Raw genomic sequence first — 15271 nt, 5'->3', positions numbered from 1 at the left:
GAAGCCCAAAGACAAAGCCCAAATTGTTGAAGTTCAAAGCCCATCTTGAAGGCAGCAAAGGAAAAACTCCTCATTGTTTACAAGAGATCCTCAATAAGATTAATGGGTGATTTCTCTTAAAAAATCATGGAGGGGACAGCCCCGGTGGCGCAGCGGTTTAGCGCCGCCTTCAGCCCAGGGTGTGATCCTGGGGACCTTGGATTGAGTCCCACATCGGGCTTCCTGCATGGAGCCTGCTTCTCCCTCTGCCTGTGTCTCTGCCCCCCCCCTCTCTCAATAAATAAATAAAAATAAATCTTAAAAAAAAAATCATGGAGTGGGGGATCCCTGGGTGGCTCAGCGGTTTGGCGCCTGCCTTTGGCCCAGGGTGCGATCCCGGAGTCCTGGGATGGAGTCCCACGTTGGGCTCCTGGCATGGAGCCTGCTTCTCCCTCTGCCTGTGTCTCTGCCTCTCTCTCTCTCTCTCTCTCTCTCTCTGTCTGTCTATCATGAATAAATAAATAAAATCTTTAAAAAAAATCATGGAGGTCAGAAGCAACGATATGACATATTTAAAGTCCTGAAAGAAAAGTACTGTCAATGGATAATTTTGTATTTGACAAAATTATTTTTTGAGCATAAAAGATAAATTAAGACATTTCCAGGTAAACAAAAGTTAAGAGATCTACCCCATAATACATGCTATAGAGAGTACTTCAGGCTGAGAAGACACTAGACAGTCAAAAATTTGAGAATAAAGGTGACTACATAGATAAATATAAAAAACAACATTATTGTTAATTTTGGTTTATTACTCCATTCCTTTTTGCAATGTGATTTATTTATTTTTTTTTAATTTTTTTTTTTATTGGTGTTCAATTTACTAACATACAGAATAACACCCAGTGCCCGTCACCCATTCACTCCCACCCCCCGCCCTCCTCCCCTTCTACCACCCCTAGTTCGTTTCCCAGAGTTAGCAGTCTTTACGTTCTGTCTCCCTTTCTGATATTTCCCACCCATTTCTTCTCCCTTCCCTTATTTTCCCTTTCACTATTATTTATATTCCCCAAATGAATGAGAACATATAATGTTTGTCCTTCTCCGACTGACTTACTTCACTCAGCATAATACCCTCCAGTTCCATCCACGTTGAAGCAAATGGTGGGTATTTGTCATTTCTAATAGCTGAGTAATATTCCATTTACCCCAAAGATACAAATGCAATGAAACGCCGGGACACCTGCACCCCGATGTTTCTAGCAGCAATGGCCACTATAGCCAAACTGTGGAAGGAGCCTCGGTGTCCAACGAAAGATGAATGGATAAAGAAGATGTGGTTTATGTATGCAATGTGATTTAAAAGGCGATGAATATGGGCAGCCCCGGTGGCGCAGCGGTTTAGCGCCGCCTGCAGCCCGGAGTGTGATCCTGGAGACCCAGAATCGAGTCCCACGTCGGGCTCCCCGCGTGGAGCCTGCTTCTCCCTCTGCCTGTGTCTATGCATCTCTCTCTGTGTGTGTCTCTCATAAATAAATAAAAATCTTAAAAAAAAAAAAAAGGCGATGAATAAAACAACGATCGCAAATTTATGTTCATGGACATACCATATGTAAAAATGTAATTTGTGACAATATAGGGGGAGGTGGAGATATATATGAGCAGAGTGTTTATATACTATTGAAACTAAGTGGGTACTATTCAAACTAGGTTGTTATAAGTTTAAGATGTTAGTTATAATCCCCAAAGTAACCACACAGAAAAGAACTAAAAAATATACAGAAAAGGAACAAAAAAGACAATCAAAATATAACATTACAAAAAATCAGCTAACTCCTAAAGGAAAGCAGTAATGTAGGAACTGAGGAACAAAAATTTATAGGACACAGAACACAAATAGTTAAATAGCAGAAGTAAATTCTTTATCAGTAATTACTTTAAGTGTAAATGGATTAAATTCTTATTAAAGGGCAGAGATTAGCATATTGGCTAGAAAATTCAATTTTCTTGTTGGGAATGTAAAATGGTGCTTCTGCAATGGAGAACAGTATGGCTTTTCCTCAAACAATTAACAATAGAATTACCATATGACCCAGCAATCCCATATTTGGTTATATATCTCAAAGAATTGGAAGTCTCAAAGAGATATTTGCCATGCTTATAGCAGCATTCTTCACAATAACCAAAGGTGGAAGCTACCCAAGTGTTCATGGATGAATAGACTAAGAAATGTGGTGTATACACACAATGCAATATTCAGCTTTAAAAAGGAAGGAAATTCTGTCACATGCTACAACATGGATGTACCTTGAGGACATTATGTCAAATGAAATAAGCAAGTCACAGGAAAGCAAATACTGTATGATTCTACTTATAAAAGATATTTGGAGTCAAATTCATAGAAAGAAAGTAAAATGGTAGTTGCCAGGGGCTGGAGGACCGGAGGTGGAAACAGGGAGTTTAATGAGTATGGAGTTTCAGTTTTGTATGATGAAAAAGTTCTGGATATCTGTTATACAACAAGGAGAATAAACAACATTACTGAATTGTATGCTTAAAAATGACTAGGATGTTAGGGGCACTTGTCTGACTGGCTCAGTCAGTGGAGTGTGCAACTCTTGATCTCAGGGTTGTGGGTTCGACCCCCATGTTGGGTGTAGAGATTATATAAAAATAATAAAATCTCTAAAAAATTATTAGGGTGGTAATTTTGTGTTATGTGTTTTTTTACTAAATTAAAAAGTAAAATTTATTAAAATCCTTTTGTGATAAAAAACACTCAGTAAACTAGGAATACAAGGGCACTTCCTCAATGTGATAAGGGACATATGAAAAAGCAACAGCAACATCATACTCAATGATGAAAGTATGGATGTTTTTCCCCTAATATGAGGCATGAGACATTCTTTCAACATAGACTGTAAGTCCTAGTAGACAAATTACACAAGAAAAAGAAATAGAAAGATCTAAAATGGATCCATAAAAAGTTCACAAAAAATTATTAGAGCTAAAAAATTAATTCTGATAGCCATTAATTTGTTCTCTAGAGTTAAGTCTGTTTCTTAATTTGCCTCTCTCTCTCTCTCTGTTTCCCCCCTTCTCTCCTTTGTTTTGTTTTTTAAATTCTGCATAGGAGTGAAATCATGTGGTAATCAAATGAAATCATTTGTCTTTCTCTGAATGATTTATTTCTCTTAATATAATACTGTCTAGTTCCATCTGAAAGTTTGCAGGATATAAAAACAACACAGAAAAATCATTTGTATTTCTATATTCTGATATGAATAGTCCAAAAAAAGAAAAGAAATAAAGAAAAATATTCTACTTACAATGGCATCAAAAAGATTAAAATACTTAGGAATACATTTAGCGAAGGAGGCAAATGACTTATACACAGAAAAGGACAAACCATTAATGGAAGAAATGAAAGAAGATCTAAATGAATGGAAAGATATCCTATGTTTATGAATTGAAAGACTTACTGTTGTAAAGATGACAATAGTCCCCAAAGTAATCTATAGATTTAGTGCAAATCCTATCAAAATTCCAATTGCTTTTTTTTTTTTTTTTCAAAAATAGAAAAACTCATTCTGAAATTCCTGTAGAATCTCAGTAGACCCAAAGTAGTCAAAATAATTTTTTTGTTGTTGTTGTTTTTGCTTTTTTTTTTTTTTTTTTTTTTTTTTTTTTAGTCAAAATAATTTTGAAACAGAAGAACATATTTGAGGGGCACCTGGGTGGCTCAGTTGGTTAAGCCTCTGACTCTTGGTTTCAGCTCAGGTCATGATTTCATGGGTTGTGGAACTGAGCCCTGTCTTGGGTTCTGTGCTTAGTGGGGGATCTGCTGAAGATTCTCTCTCTCCCTTTTCCTCTACACTCCACCCCCTCTAAAATAAATAAATAAATCTTAAAAAAAAAGAACAAAAATTTGGAAGAACCCCACTTCCTTATTCCAAGACTTACTATAAAACTACAGTGATTTAAAGAGTGTGATGCTGGCATAAGGCTCTCTAGATTATAGATCAATGGAGTAGAATAGAGAGTCCAGAAATAAATGCATACATCCATGGTCAGTTGATTTTCCAAAGGTTCCAAGACCATTCAAGGAGAGAGAATAGTCTCTTCGACAATTTGTTCTGGGAAAGCTGGGTATTCATGTGAAAAAAAAAATGAGGTTGAATCTTTATACTATACACAAAAATTAAAACTCAACTGGGTGAAAGGCCTACATTTTTAGCTTAAACTTAAAATTCTAGAAAAAAACAGGAGAAAATCTTCATGACCTTGGATTAGGCAAAGGTGCATTTATTTTGACATCAAAAGCATAGGCAATAAAAGGAAAAATAGATAAATTGGACTTCAGTAAAATTAAAAACTGTGCATCAAGAAATACTTCCACAGAATGGGAGTAAATATGTGCAAATCATATATCTGATAAGGAATTAAGATCTAGAATATATAGAGAATTCCTACAACTCAAAAACAACAAAACCAACTAACCAAACGACTCAATTTAAAAATGAATGAAGGACTTGAATAGACATTTTCACAGCTCTAGGAGTGTAAGCACTGATGCCTCTCTCCATGTTAAGACCTATTGGGTGTTCTGATCACAGAGCTCTATGCCTGTTGGTCCTGTTTGGACATCTCTCTCTACATGGGACATAGACCTTTTTTCCAGGAGTTGTCTCGTGTCAGGATTTCTGGGTTTGCCCTTCCTCCACGTGTGCTATTAAAGAGGCTCCAGTAAATCTGCACTGAGTATCTGGCTGATTGAATGATGGATAGGTTATCATGATTGAATGAGTGAAGGGATGCAGATAGCTCTTGTAGCCTCCTACTGTGCTTTCAGGAATTCTCACCTGGGATCAGAAGACTTTTCTCCTTCTTGCAGGAGCTCCATATCTCTGAATACCACCCTACATGTGTGGAAGGGGAGTGAGTGAGTGTGAAGATGGGTGTTTAGTTCAGGGTTTGGGAAGATCCCATCAACTCAGAAAGGCCTACTGACCTGCCCAGCATCATGCTAGTGTTGGTCTTGGCATTGGTGGGCTACCAATAAACTCTCCAGGTTCTCTCTGAGCAACAAATCAGGTTTGTGTAGGTCAACACATCCATCAGGGAAGGGGCTGATAACATGATGGCAAAGACTAAGTACCTCTGCCAGATAGGGGACAAGTTGAGTAGAGATGGTTCATCCTCTCTGTACTATCTAAAATGGCACTGTTCTAGGTTAATAACATCTCATTTTAAAAAATTAACTTCCTGTTCAAAAAGGTACAAAGGTAATGTGTTTAGTGACCTCATGAATCAGTACAAAAATGAGTAAAGAAAAAGTTAATAGTCTTCTTGCTACACCCTATCAGCCAGGTGTGTATTCCTCCTCTCCATCTCTCTCCATGCCAGTAAATACGTATGTGCTTATGCGGAGATTTTTCTTGGTTTTACTGCTTTTACAAAATTGGGGTTATTTTCAATAGTGCAGTTTTCTCACCTTGGTTGGAAAGTGTTGGTTCTGGTGAATTAAAAAGTTTGGTATTTATACAAGTGATAGTCTCCTTATATATATGAAACTAAAACATTACATTTAATGCTGAAGTTCTATTTGATCTGTCTTTATTCCCTACCTTCTTAAGATAACTATTTTGATTTAGTTTTTAAGATTTTATTTATTTATTTGAGAGAGAGAGAGAGTGTGTGTGTGTGCATGAGTAGGGAGAGGGGCAGAAGGAGAAGCTGACTCCCCACTGAGGGGGCAGGGTGCAGGATAATGTAGGGCTTGATCCTGGTACCCTGAGTTCATGACCTAAGCTTCAGGCAGACAATCAACTGAGCCACCCAGGTGCCCCAACTATTTTAGTTTTCTTTTATCATACATTTACAGCCATGTATATATACTTGTAGAAATTGGGTAGCATTGTGTTAACACATTTTTTTAAATAAAATGGGATCGTAGTATGAAAAAAATGGCAGTGGTGGCAAGCACTTATCATTTTGTATAAGTAAATTTGATAGTTAATTTTTTGGGGGTCCTTAAGCATGTATTCCAACAAGTGAGTAGACCACCCACCAATGTACTAACAGTCTTGAAAAAGGACTCAGAATATATACACTATGGATGGAATTTGTAAGGAATATTTTCCCTGATTTTGCAAAGTAAACCTAGAAGGAACAATAATCTGCCGTCCTCAGGGAAAAGTAGAAGCCTGAAAACTTTAAAAAGGAAAGAGAGATTTGTATATTTTAAAATATATAGCCATGAGGAATTAGGAACAGTTTATAAAGAGCCTTCTGACTTTTAGAAACCTGTCCTGCTTTATTTTTTCCCTGGCAGACTTCACCCTATAAAAATATATGGGCCATCTTGAGGAAATCTCAGAGGTGGGTCAGAATGACAGTAGGAGGAAGAAGAAAAATAATGACACTACATGTCATGAGGTTTGGGGCAAGGTTTCTAGCTGCATAACTTTTTATGGGAAATATTTACTGCTCGAGACATCTGGTGCAATCCCACTTTTTCAGAAATGATTGTAGGAGGGACGCCTGGGTGGCTCAGGTTGTGATCCTGGGGTCTTGGGATCGAGTCCCACATAGGGGTCCCTGCAGGGAGCCTGCTTCTCCCTCTGCCTGTGTCTCTGCCTCTCTCTCTCTGTGTCTCTCATGAATAAATAAATAAATAAAATAATTGTAGGAGTTAGGATTTCCCTTCCCAAGACAAGATATTTCAGAATATAATTTCATATTTCCTTTGAGCTTATATCATTTATTTACTACATTTGTAGACTGCTTTAGGTACTTACAAGAGAAAAATATCAATCCTCCATGGCTGGTATTAATATGCCTTTTTTACTTCACTTGAGATGATATTCTACACCAAGTGTTTTACAAGGTTCCACATGAGACATCGTTTGCTGAAGCAAGGACAGCAGGCAACTCAATTACAAAGAGAGAAATGAAAGAAAGCAAGTATATGTCTTTCAAACTAGAAATGCATATATTCGTAGAGGTCTATATATATTGTATTACATGTACAGTGCTATCATTTTAGCATTTGTTAAAATAGCTCCCTGTGTGGCAAAGACAAATGGAGAAATGAAGGAAAGAATTGTCTGAGAACCTCACTATAGCTTCTAAGTCTATGGTCTAAAATGTACCTGTCCCTCAGTTTTGGGGAGATCCTTGGAGTTCATGTATCAAGCAGGTTCTCACTTTCTGGAGGTTCAGAGGACAGGAACTGGAATTCCAAGTGGTGTTTAGTGTTCCTGACAATGGGAGCCTTGAGTAATGTAGTAACTTTATATTGAACACACTTAATATTTCCCGATGCGTAGTTTTATACTTTGCTTAGCCCCTGGGGATAGCTGGTGCAGTCATTAGTACCCCATTCAATGGATAAGACCCAGGCCAAAAAATTACTTGCACTAGACACACCAGTGGAATTAACAAAAATGAAAAAAAAAAAAAAAACTCTTCCCAAAAGTAGCTTCGTATTATTATTTTTTTTAAAGTAGCAGTTTGAGAATTAAGACAGGTGTTTGACCATAGGTTGTAAGGATAGAATTGTATATCGAATTGCCAGGAGTATGTGAGAGTGCCCTGCACAGCAGCGTAAAGAGCACTGTGTTGGAATTTTGCATACAGATGTGAATTTCAGTTCCTCAGGTTTGTTTGCCACAGCATCTGCCTGGGCTCCCGCCTCTGCAGTCAGTAGCTAGCTGATGCCTCTCTCTACATCGACATATAAACTTTCAAATGTACATTCCCAGTACAAGTTGAATTCTATATTAGCATTGCAACACTTAAGACAAAATAGGGGGCAGCCCGGGTGGCTCAGCGGTGTAGCGCTGCTTTCGGCCCAGGGTGGGATCCTGGAGTCCCGGGATCAAGTCCCACGTCAGGCTCCCTGCTTGGAGCCTGCTTCTCCTTCTGCCTGTGTCTCGGCTTCTCTCTCTCTCTCTCTCTCTCTGTCTCTCTGTCTCTATGAATAAATAAATAAAATCTTAAAAAAAAGAACATTAAAAAAATAAAACAAAATAGGGACCCAAAGTGCTCATAAGTGTGTACTGATACAAATTTTTCTCTTTCATTTTTTCCCATAGGTTTCATCAAAGCAGCTAGTGTTGCTGGGTATTCTACTGAACCAAGATTTCTCCTTGGCAGCATGGACAGAATTTCTATTAATGGTAAATGCAAACGGATATAATTAGAGTTGGGGGTCAATGAGTAATACCTCTTCTTCTTTTGCCTGAGTTTAGAACCAAATGTGAGACTGAGCTAAGGAGGGAGCTCAGACAATCTTTTCTAGAAAACTTGCCTGGATAATGTGGGTGTTTCCCTTTGAATTTGGAAAAGTGCCTAATCATGGATGAAGTTTAAGATACCCATGGTTTCCCCAAACCCCTACCATGAGAGAGTTTGCTTCTGTAAAATTCACAGCATAGAGGAGCAGATAAGAATGTTTGCTTTCTGTAGGCAGAAGAATGCCAGAGAGAGAGAGAGAGAGAGAGAGAGAGAGGAGCTGCTGGCCATAGGCACCTGAATCCTCCTCCTAAACTTACCTGTGAAGTCCCTTTCTACCCTGAAAGCAGGGACTGGTGAGGGGTAAGCACATTCCTGAAGTGATACTCCAGACAAGTTCTCTCCCTCCTCACCACGGGGAGTGTGGGAAAGTGCTCCCCTTTAGCTGACGGGCAAAGACTCATCTCACAGACTTGATCATGGTGTAGGCAGAATGGCTCTGAGGACAGGATGAGGAACTAGCATCCCATGAAGCATTTCTTCCCTAAACAGATATAAAATTTTATTTTATTATTATTTTTTTGTGTACACACTTAGTTTTATTGTAACAAAGCAACTTGTACACTTTTTACGTTTAAAACTGAGCATCTAAAAAAAAATAAAAAAAATAAAACTGAGCATCTTTCCTTTCCAGTGAAACAAAAAGAAATTTCTTTTTTCAAAAAGAAAATTTAAAAATAAACAGGAACGAAATTACAATAGAGAATGTCAATTCCAAAAAAAATCCTACAGGTTCTGCTGATTCTTCCGTCAAGTGACAGGGCTCAAGTCATCATTAGGAGAGTTTTATTTTAAAAGTGTCATCTTAAACTGCAAGGATGTCCGTTAAACATCACAATTAAATATGCCAAAGGAGAAGCCATGTTGTCAAAATGCTTACTTAACCCACCCAAACATCTCAAACCCACCCTTTCCTGACCTTCTACAATCTCTGAGCCCAATATACAGAGAAAGGAGGGAAAAAGCTAGAATTCTATGCACTGCTACACAGGGGACCTAGATAGTTTTTGGAGATTAATTTATCACAGAATTCACTTTAAAATGAATGCCTCTAATATTCCTGAGTTTGTCCTATACATTTCCGTCTGTGAATTTCGTGATAATCATAAATTCAATGTGGTTAGTGTCTCTTTGGTACCTAGGTCTACACAAGGAGATGTGAGAGGGTGATTTTATACTGAGAACCACACAGGCTAGAATGATTTCATCAACAGAGTCCAGGTCATGCTGTTTTTCTCTGAAGTGGCTATACCGTTTATTAAAAAGTCCATTTGTGCTCCAGTGATCTGAGATACCTCCTTTCTCTTATACTAAATTCCCACATGTCCTGGGTCTGTTCTTGGGCTTTCTATCCTAACCACTGGCTTAGTGGTTTCTGTATACAAACTGTTTTAATTACATAGACTGAAATAGTATGTTTAAGTGCCTTACAAGACTAGTCCCTTCTTTGCAGTTTTTGTTTGTTCGGTGTTTTCCTGGCTATTTTTCCATGTTTGTTTTTGCACAGGAACTTTAGTATCAACTTGTGTTGAAGTTGATATCAACTTCATTAGAAGTTGTTGATATTTTTATTAGCATTGCATTAAATTTATTATATAATATTCACTTTGGGAAAACTGATGGTAAGTCATTCTGGGCTGGAAATGGGGATGTCTTCCCATTTCCTCAGGTTTACTTTTGGCTCTTTCAGTGTGTGATTTTTCTCCCTTATTGGAGCTTGACTCAGTGCTTGAAGTACAAAATGGATTTATTTTCCTCTATCTTTCCAGACCCCCAAGGTGTACAGTGGACAATCTAAGCTAGATATGGAGCCCATTCCTTTTTTTTTTTTTAAGATTTTATTTATTTATTCATGAGAGACAGAGGCAGAGACATAGGCAGAGGGAGAAGCAGGCTTCCCTGTGGGGAGCCCGATGCGGGACTCAATCCCAGGACCCCAGGATCACAACCTGAGCCAAAGGCAGAAGCTCAACAACCAAGCCACCCAGGTGCACCCCCTTCTTTTACATAAAGGATCACCTTACAAATTAATCATTATACTCATCTTGATAATCCATGATATTGAGTTTCCAGGAGCCTCACAATTAGAAGAAACACGTAGATTAGGAAAACTTCCCTTGGGACTATAATGTCAGGTTGGATCATTTGAACTTAATGTTTTTTTGTAGGTCAAAAATAGTTAAAGGGTGCCTGAGTGGCTCATTCAGTTAAGCTCCAACCCTTGATTTCAGCTCAGGTCATGATCTCAGGGTCATGAGATGATGTCCTGTGTTGGGCTTGGTGCTCAAGCAGGGAGTCAGCTTGGAATTCTTTCTCTCCCTCTACCCCACCCCCCTGCTCCCTGTCTGTCTCTTAAATAAATAAATAAATAAATAAATAAATCTTTTAAAAAATGGTCAGACATCTCTAATTTCATATGATTCAACCTCAACATGTGGTTCAATCATTTAGGGGTCTCTGCTCAATGGTATGGGTCACATACCCAAGTCCAGGCTTCCTACAGAGTGTAGATGCCTTTGTAAAGGTGTTACTTCCGGGTAGCCCAGGTGGCTCAGTGGTTTAGCGCTGCCTTTGGCCCAGGACATGATCCTGGAGTCCCGGGATGGAGTCCCACATCAGGCTCCCTGCATGGAGCCTGCTTCTCCCTCTGCCTGTGTCTCTGCCTCTCTCTCTGTGTGTGTGTGTGTGTGTCTCTCATGAATAAATAAATAAAATATTTTAAAAAAGGTGTTACTTCTCTCCATCCACAAAATTAGAGGTAGCTGATTAAAATCCTTATGTTTATATGGAAAAAAGCAAATGTTTCCGTTATTCAGCTATCTTCTTTGGAATTTCATTTCTATTGACATTACAAATTCTTTGCTACCTCTCCTTTTGAAAAGTGGAGCTTAATGCCCCTCTCCTTGAGTGTGGGCTGGACTTACTGACTTGCTGCTTCTAATGAACAGAATATGAGAGAGGTGATGGTGTGCTACTTCATAGATTAGGTCATAAAAGACATTGTGGTTTCTGCCCAGCTATCTCTTATATTGCTCACTTTGGGGAAAGTCGGTTGCCATATCGTGAGAACATTCCAGCAGTATCCACTCACTTAAGGAGAGGCCCTTGTGATGAGGAACTGGGCCCTCCTGTCTACAGCCAATGGAGAGGTGAGGCCTTCTGGCAACAGCTGTGTGAGTGAGCCATCTTGGAAGCAGACCCTCTGGTGCTAGTCAGCCTTCAAATGACTGCAGTCTTGGCCAACAAATTAGGCTTAGCTGGGTAGTTCTGGCTCAGAATCTCTCATGAGGTTGCAGTCAAGAGTCTTCAAGACTCTTCTCTCACTCAAGACCTCGCTATTAGTCTCCTACCTGGTGAGAGGTGCTGTGCCAGGAGTAGAGAGCTGAATGAGACACTTGTGTCCTTCAAAAGCTCACTGTTAATAGGAAGTCAGTGTCATCAGTAATTCTTAGCTATAAATATGCTAAAATGGAAGATACTTAAAAAGCGTTTCAGGTTGTATTTGCATGGAGCTTTGGTAGACAAAAGAGGCTAGTCTGTTTACTGACTTTTTGAGGAGAGAGAGTGAATTAAGAAGAGGACCCCCCCCACCCCCAGCCCCCACAGGCAATAGTCAAGTTCACATCACACAAGAAGAGAAAGCTGACCAGGCCCCTCTTCAGAGGCCAGGAGCTGCTCTGAAGCTATTCTGCTGGACCAGGAAATCCAGACTACACAAATCTTCCTTAGCAGCAGTGACTATTCCCCAAAAAAATTAGTGGTAAAAAGGGCTGGGTAGGAAGATGGCCGAGGAAATGAATTTTTTTTTTCGAGAAGTGAAGTGTTGTATTAATGTGTGCACAGGTGTGCAGCAAGTTCCAGCTATTATTGATTTAGCTCCACTGAAGGGAATCTAGTTCTTAGTTAACAGTACAGCATTAATTAATAGCAAATTAATATCAAAGTCTCATTTCAATGCCAGTTTCCTAAGAGGAAAAAGAGAGAGAGAGAGAGAGAAATTATGATGTAATTTTTCAACTTTTCCTTGAACACAAAGCCAAAATTTCTTGGCACTGGGGTCATTTAACACAGTATTACCAGGCCCAGGATGTGACCAATTGGCACTTGAATTGAGTCTGGATGTGGCGATTTGCTTGTCCTTGCTCCTGTAATGGGCTGCTACTTCCCTCATAGTTAATGATTTTCTATAGTTGAAATGAAGTTTGGAAACTGACTATATTTGGCAAAACTTGGTAACTGTGCTTATTTTGTCCTGCAGAAAAAAAATCCGACAAGTGATCAAAATCACAACCCATATTGATGATTAATTGTAGACAGTGGCTCCTAATTCTGGTTTTGTTTTTGTGATTACAGTGGCAAGGAGAGTAAAAATTTGTGTTCAAGTGATAAGTCTATCTTTTTCACACCTGTATGAAAGAGCAAGGCCAATGTAACCCCTTAGTGGACTAACTCTATATTGTCCAGAGTTTTCTGTGTATCTGTGATTGTTAATCTCTTGACTCTGATTTGACAAGCTGGCATTTTCAAAATCAGGTAATTAAGACTCATGTTAAGTTGCAAGTTTTCTCTGACAAGGTCTCAGATACAAGTGAATCAAAGATAGCCAGTGGCAGAGTTAGGATGCTTATATTTCTGATTTTCAATCCTGCCTGTTTCTACTAGACCATTCTGCAGCCCCTCTCCCAATAAATGTATATTTCAGTGTAGTTCACTCTTCTGTCTTGCCCTTGCCATTTAAGAAAACATTTTTAAAGTACTTTGTGGTTTATAAGTAGTTTCTATGAATGTTATGCTGGTTGTGAGGTAGGTCTTATTACTTTTTTCTTTTCTTTTTTTTAAAGATATTTATTTATTTATTTATTTATTTATTTATTTATTTATTTATTTATTCATTCATGAGAGACACAGAAAGAGAGGCAGAGACATAGGCAGAGGGAGAAGCAGGCTCCCTGTGGGGAGCCCGATGTGGGACTTGATCCCAGGACCCTGGGATCACATCCTGAGCCAAAGGCAGACACTCAACCACTGGGTCATCCAGCTGCCCCAGGTCTTACTATTTCTGTCTTATGCCGGTGGTATGGGGGTCAGAGAGGCTCAGCAATTGACTGAAAGATTCTCTCGAGGTCCTCTCAGGTGGTGGTCCCTGACCAGTAGCATCAGTGTCACTTGGGAGGTGGGGGGTGGGGGTTAGGAGTCTTGAGAAATGCACATTCTCGGGCCTCCTTAAGCCTACTGAATCAGAAACTCTAGGGTGGGGTCCAGTGGTCTGTCTTTTAAGGCCTCCTGGTGATTTGGATGCACATCAAGTGTGAGAAGCATAGCCTCACCCTATGGATGGGTCACCCAGGAATTTGTTAGATTGAAAAAATAATAACAAAACATTGATGTACATTTGGACTTTTCTCCAAAGTCCTCCCTAACTGCTCACTTTGGTTTTACAGAAAGTTATTTTTTTAAAAGATTTTATTTATTTCTTTATTTGAGAGAGAGAGAGGGAGAGAGAGAGTGAGTAGGGGAGGAACAGAGAGAGAGGAACAAGCAGACTTTGCATTGAGCATGGATCCTGCTGTAGGGCTCGAACCCACAACGCCAAGATCATTACCTGAGCAGAAATCAAGACTTGGCTGCTTACCTGGCCAAGCCACCCAGGCATCCCTAGAGGAAGTTATTTTTATCATAAAAATAGAACTAATCAGGGGCACCTGGCTTGCTCTGTCATTAGAGCCTGTGACTCTCTATCTTGGGTTTGTAAGTTTGAGCCCCATGTTAAGTAGAGATTACTTAAAAAAAAAATAACACTAATTACAGGCCAATGGTTGATTTTTTAAAAATTTTTATTTATTTATTTATTTTTCAATGGTTGATTTTAGATGAACATATTTTGTCTTTTGTCTTCTGTATTCAGGGAGGAGGGATAAGGAACCCTCTCTCGTCAATGGGAACATAAATGAGCGGCTTACTACTGGTGATGAAGAAGGATTTCAAGAAGCAGTTAGGACAGGTAACGATATGTATAGTGTAGGTTAAATGAGACCCGGAAGTACAGATAACGCCAGAATGCATCTGCGCCTTTCATGGTATTTTAACAGAGTAGATGTCAGCGCACCTTTAATTTATCCACAAAAGCATCCGATATCCTGTTAAAATGATGAATTAAAGTATCTCTGGTAATTTGATCACCTTTTCAAAAAGATGCTGCTTTTAGTTGTTTCTACACAGCCAAGGTCATTCCTAACATGGGCATCATCTTCTGAGCCTCTGCCATTACTGCACTGAGGCTTCCTAACAAGCAGGAGGGATTAAATCCAAATACTGACCTCTGATCTTCAACCTTGGATGACCTGAGCCTGGGCCCATTCAGAACAAGTAGAAACTTGTCCATCATGGTACCAAGTGCAGTACACTCCTCCACGTGGCCTCTCGCTATCAAAAGTACAACTGGTTGTCACTTTCTAACTTGAAGAAATTAAATGCTGACTTATTCCAACAGAATAACAGCCCTTAGAGTTGCTTGGTGCTGCTGCCTCTCGCTGTAGCACAAATGAAAGTGGCAAATTGGATATTTCCAGTTTTCTCCCCATAGCCCAAGATGGCCCTTGGCCAGCATCCCCCTGCCTGTATTGCTAGGCACCCCTCAGTGGTTTTCCACACCAAACCATCCAGTTCCTGTCATGGAATGTTTGTGCTCCATTGCCCTGATTCCTCCTTTTGTCACATTACAAATGGAGTGATAGAAGCTCTAGGATTCCTTGATGTCAGCTGGGGTCTCTAGTTAATGCTACCAAGCCCACACTTGGTGGCATTCCCAACCTACCCTCAAGATTTCTGCAAGTCCCTACAGTCCGTAAGAGCTTAAGATCGTCTGGCAGAATGTTTATACTTGTGCGTGAAATTCCCCCAAACCTACGCACTTGAGGCTGATTATATATATGGCGGGAACCTGAAGCTGGGACAGTGGGGTGATGGGGGGAAGCTTCATACTGAATATTTGACT

General features: G+C 39.5%; 1 protein-coding gene across 1 annotated transcript in view; it reads left to right on the top strand.

Moving 5' to 3' along the window:
- C10H2orf92 (chromosome 10 C2orf92 homolog) overlaps positions 1-15271 on the top strand; it is a 45748-nt gene that overhangs the window by 27878 nt on the left and 2599 nt on the right. The window contains exons 8-10 of the mRNA XM_038551094.1: positions 6840-6941; positions 8079-8162; positions 14183-14278. Coding sequence (XP_038407022.1) covers positions 6840-6941; positions 8079-8162; positions 14183-14278 — 282 coding nt within the window. The remainder of the gene's footprint in view (positions 1-6839; positions 6942-8078; positions 8163-14182; positions 14279-15271) is intronic.

This window comes from Canis lupus, chromosome 10, assembly GCF_011100685.1.
Source record: "Canis lupus familiaris isolate Mischka breed German Shepherd chromosome 10, alternate assembly UU_Cfam_GSD_1.0, whole genome shotgun sequence".
Lineage (NCBI taxonomy): Eukaryota > Metazoa > Chordata > Mammalia > Carnivora > Canidae > Canis > Canis lupus.
The sequence above is the reverse complement of the archived record's forward strand: the minus strand, read 5'-3'. Positions and strand labels throughout refer to the sequence as shown.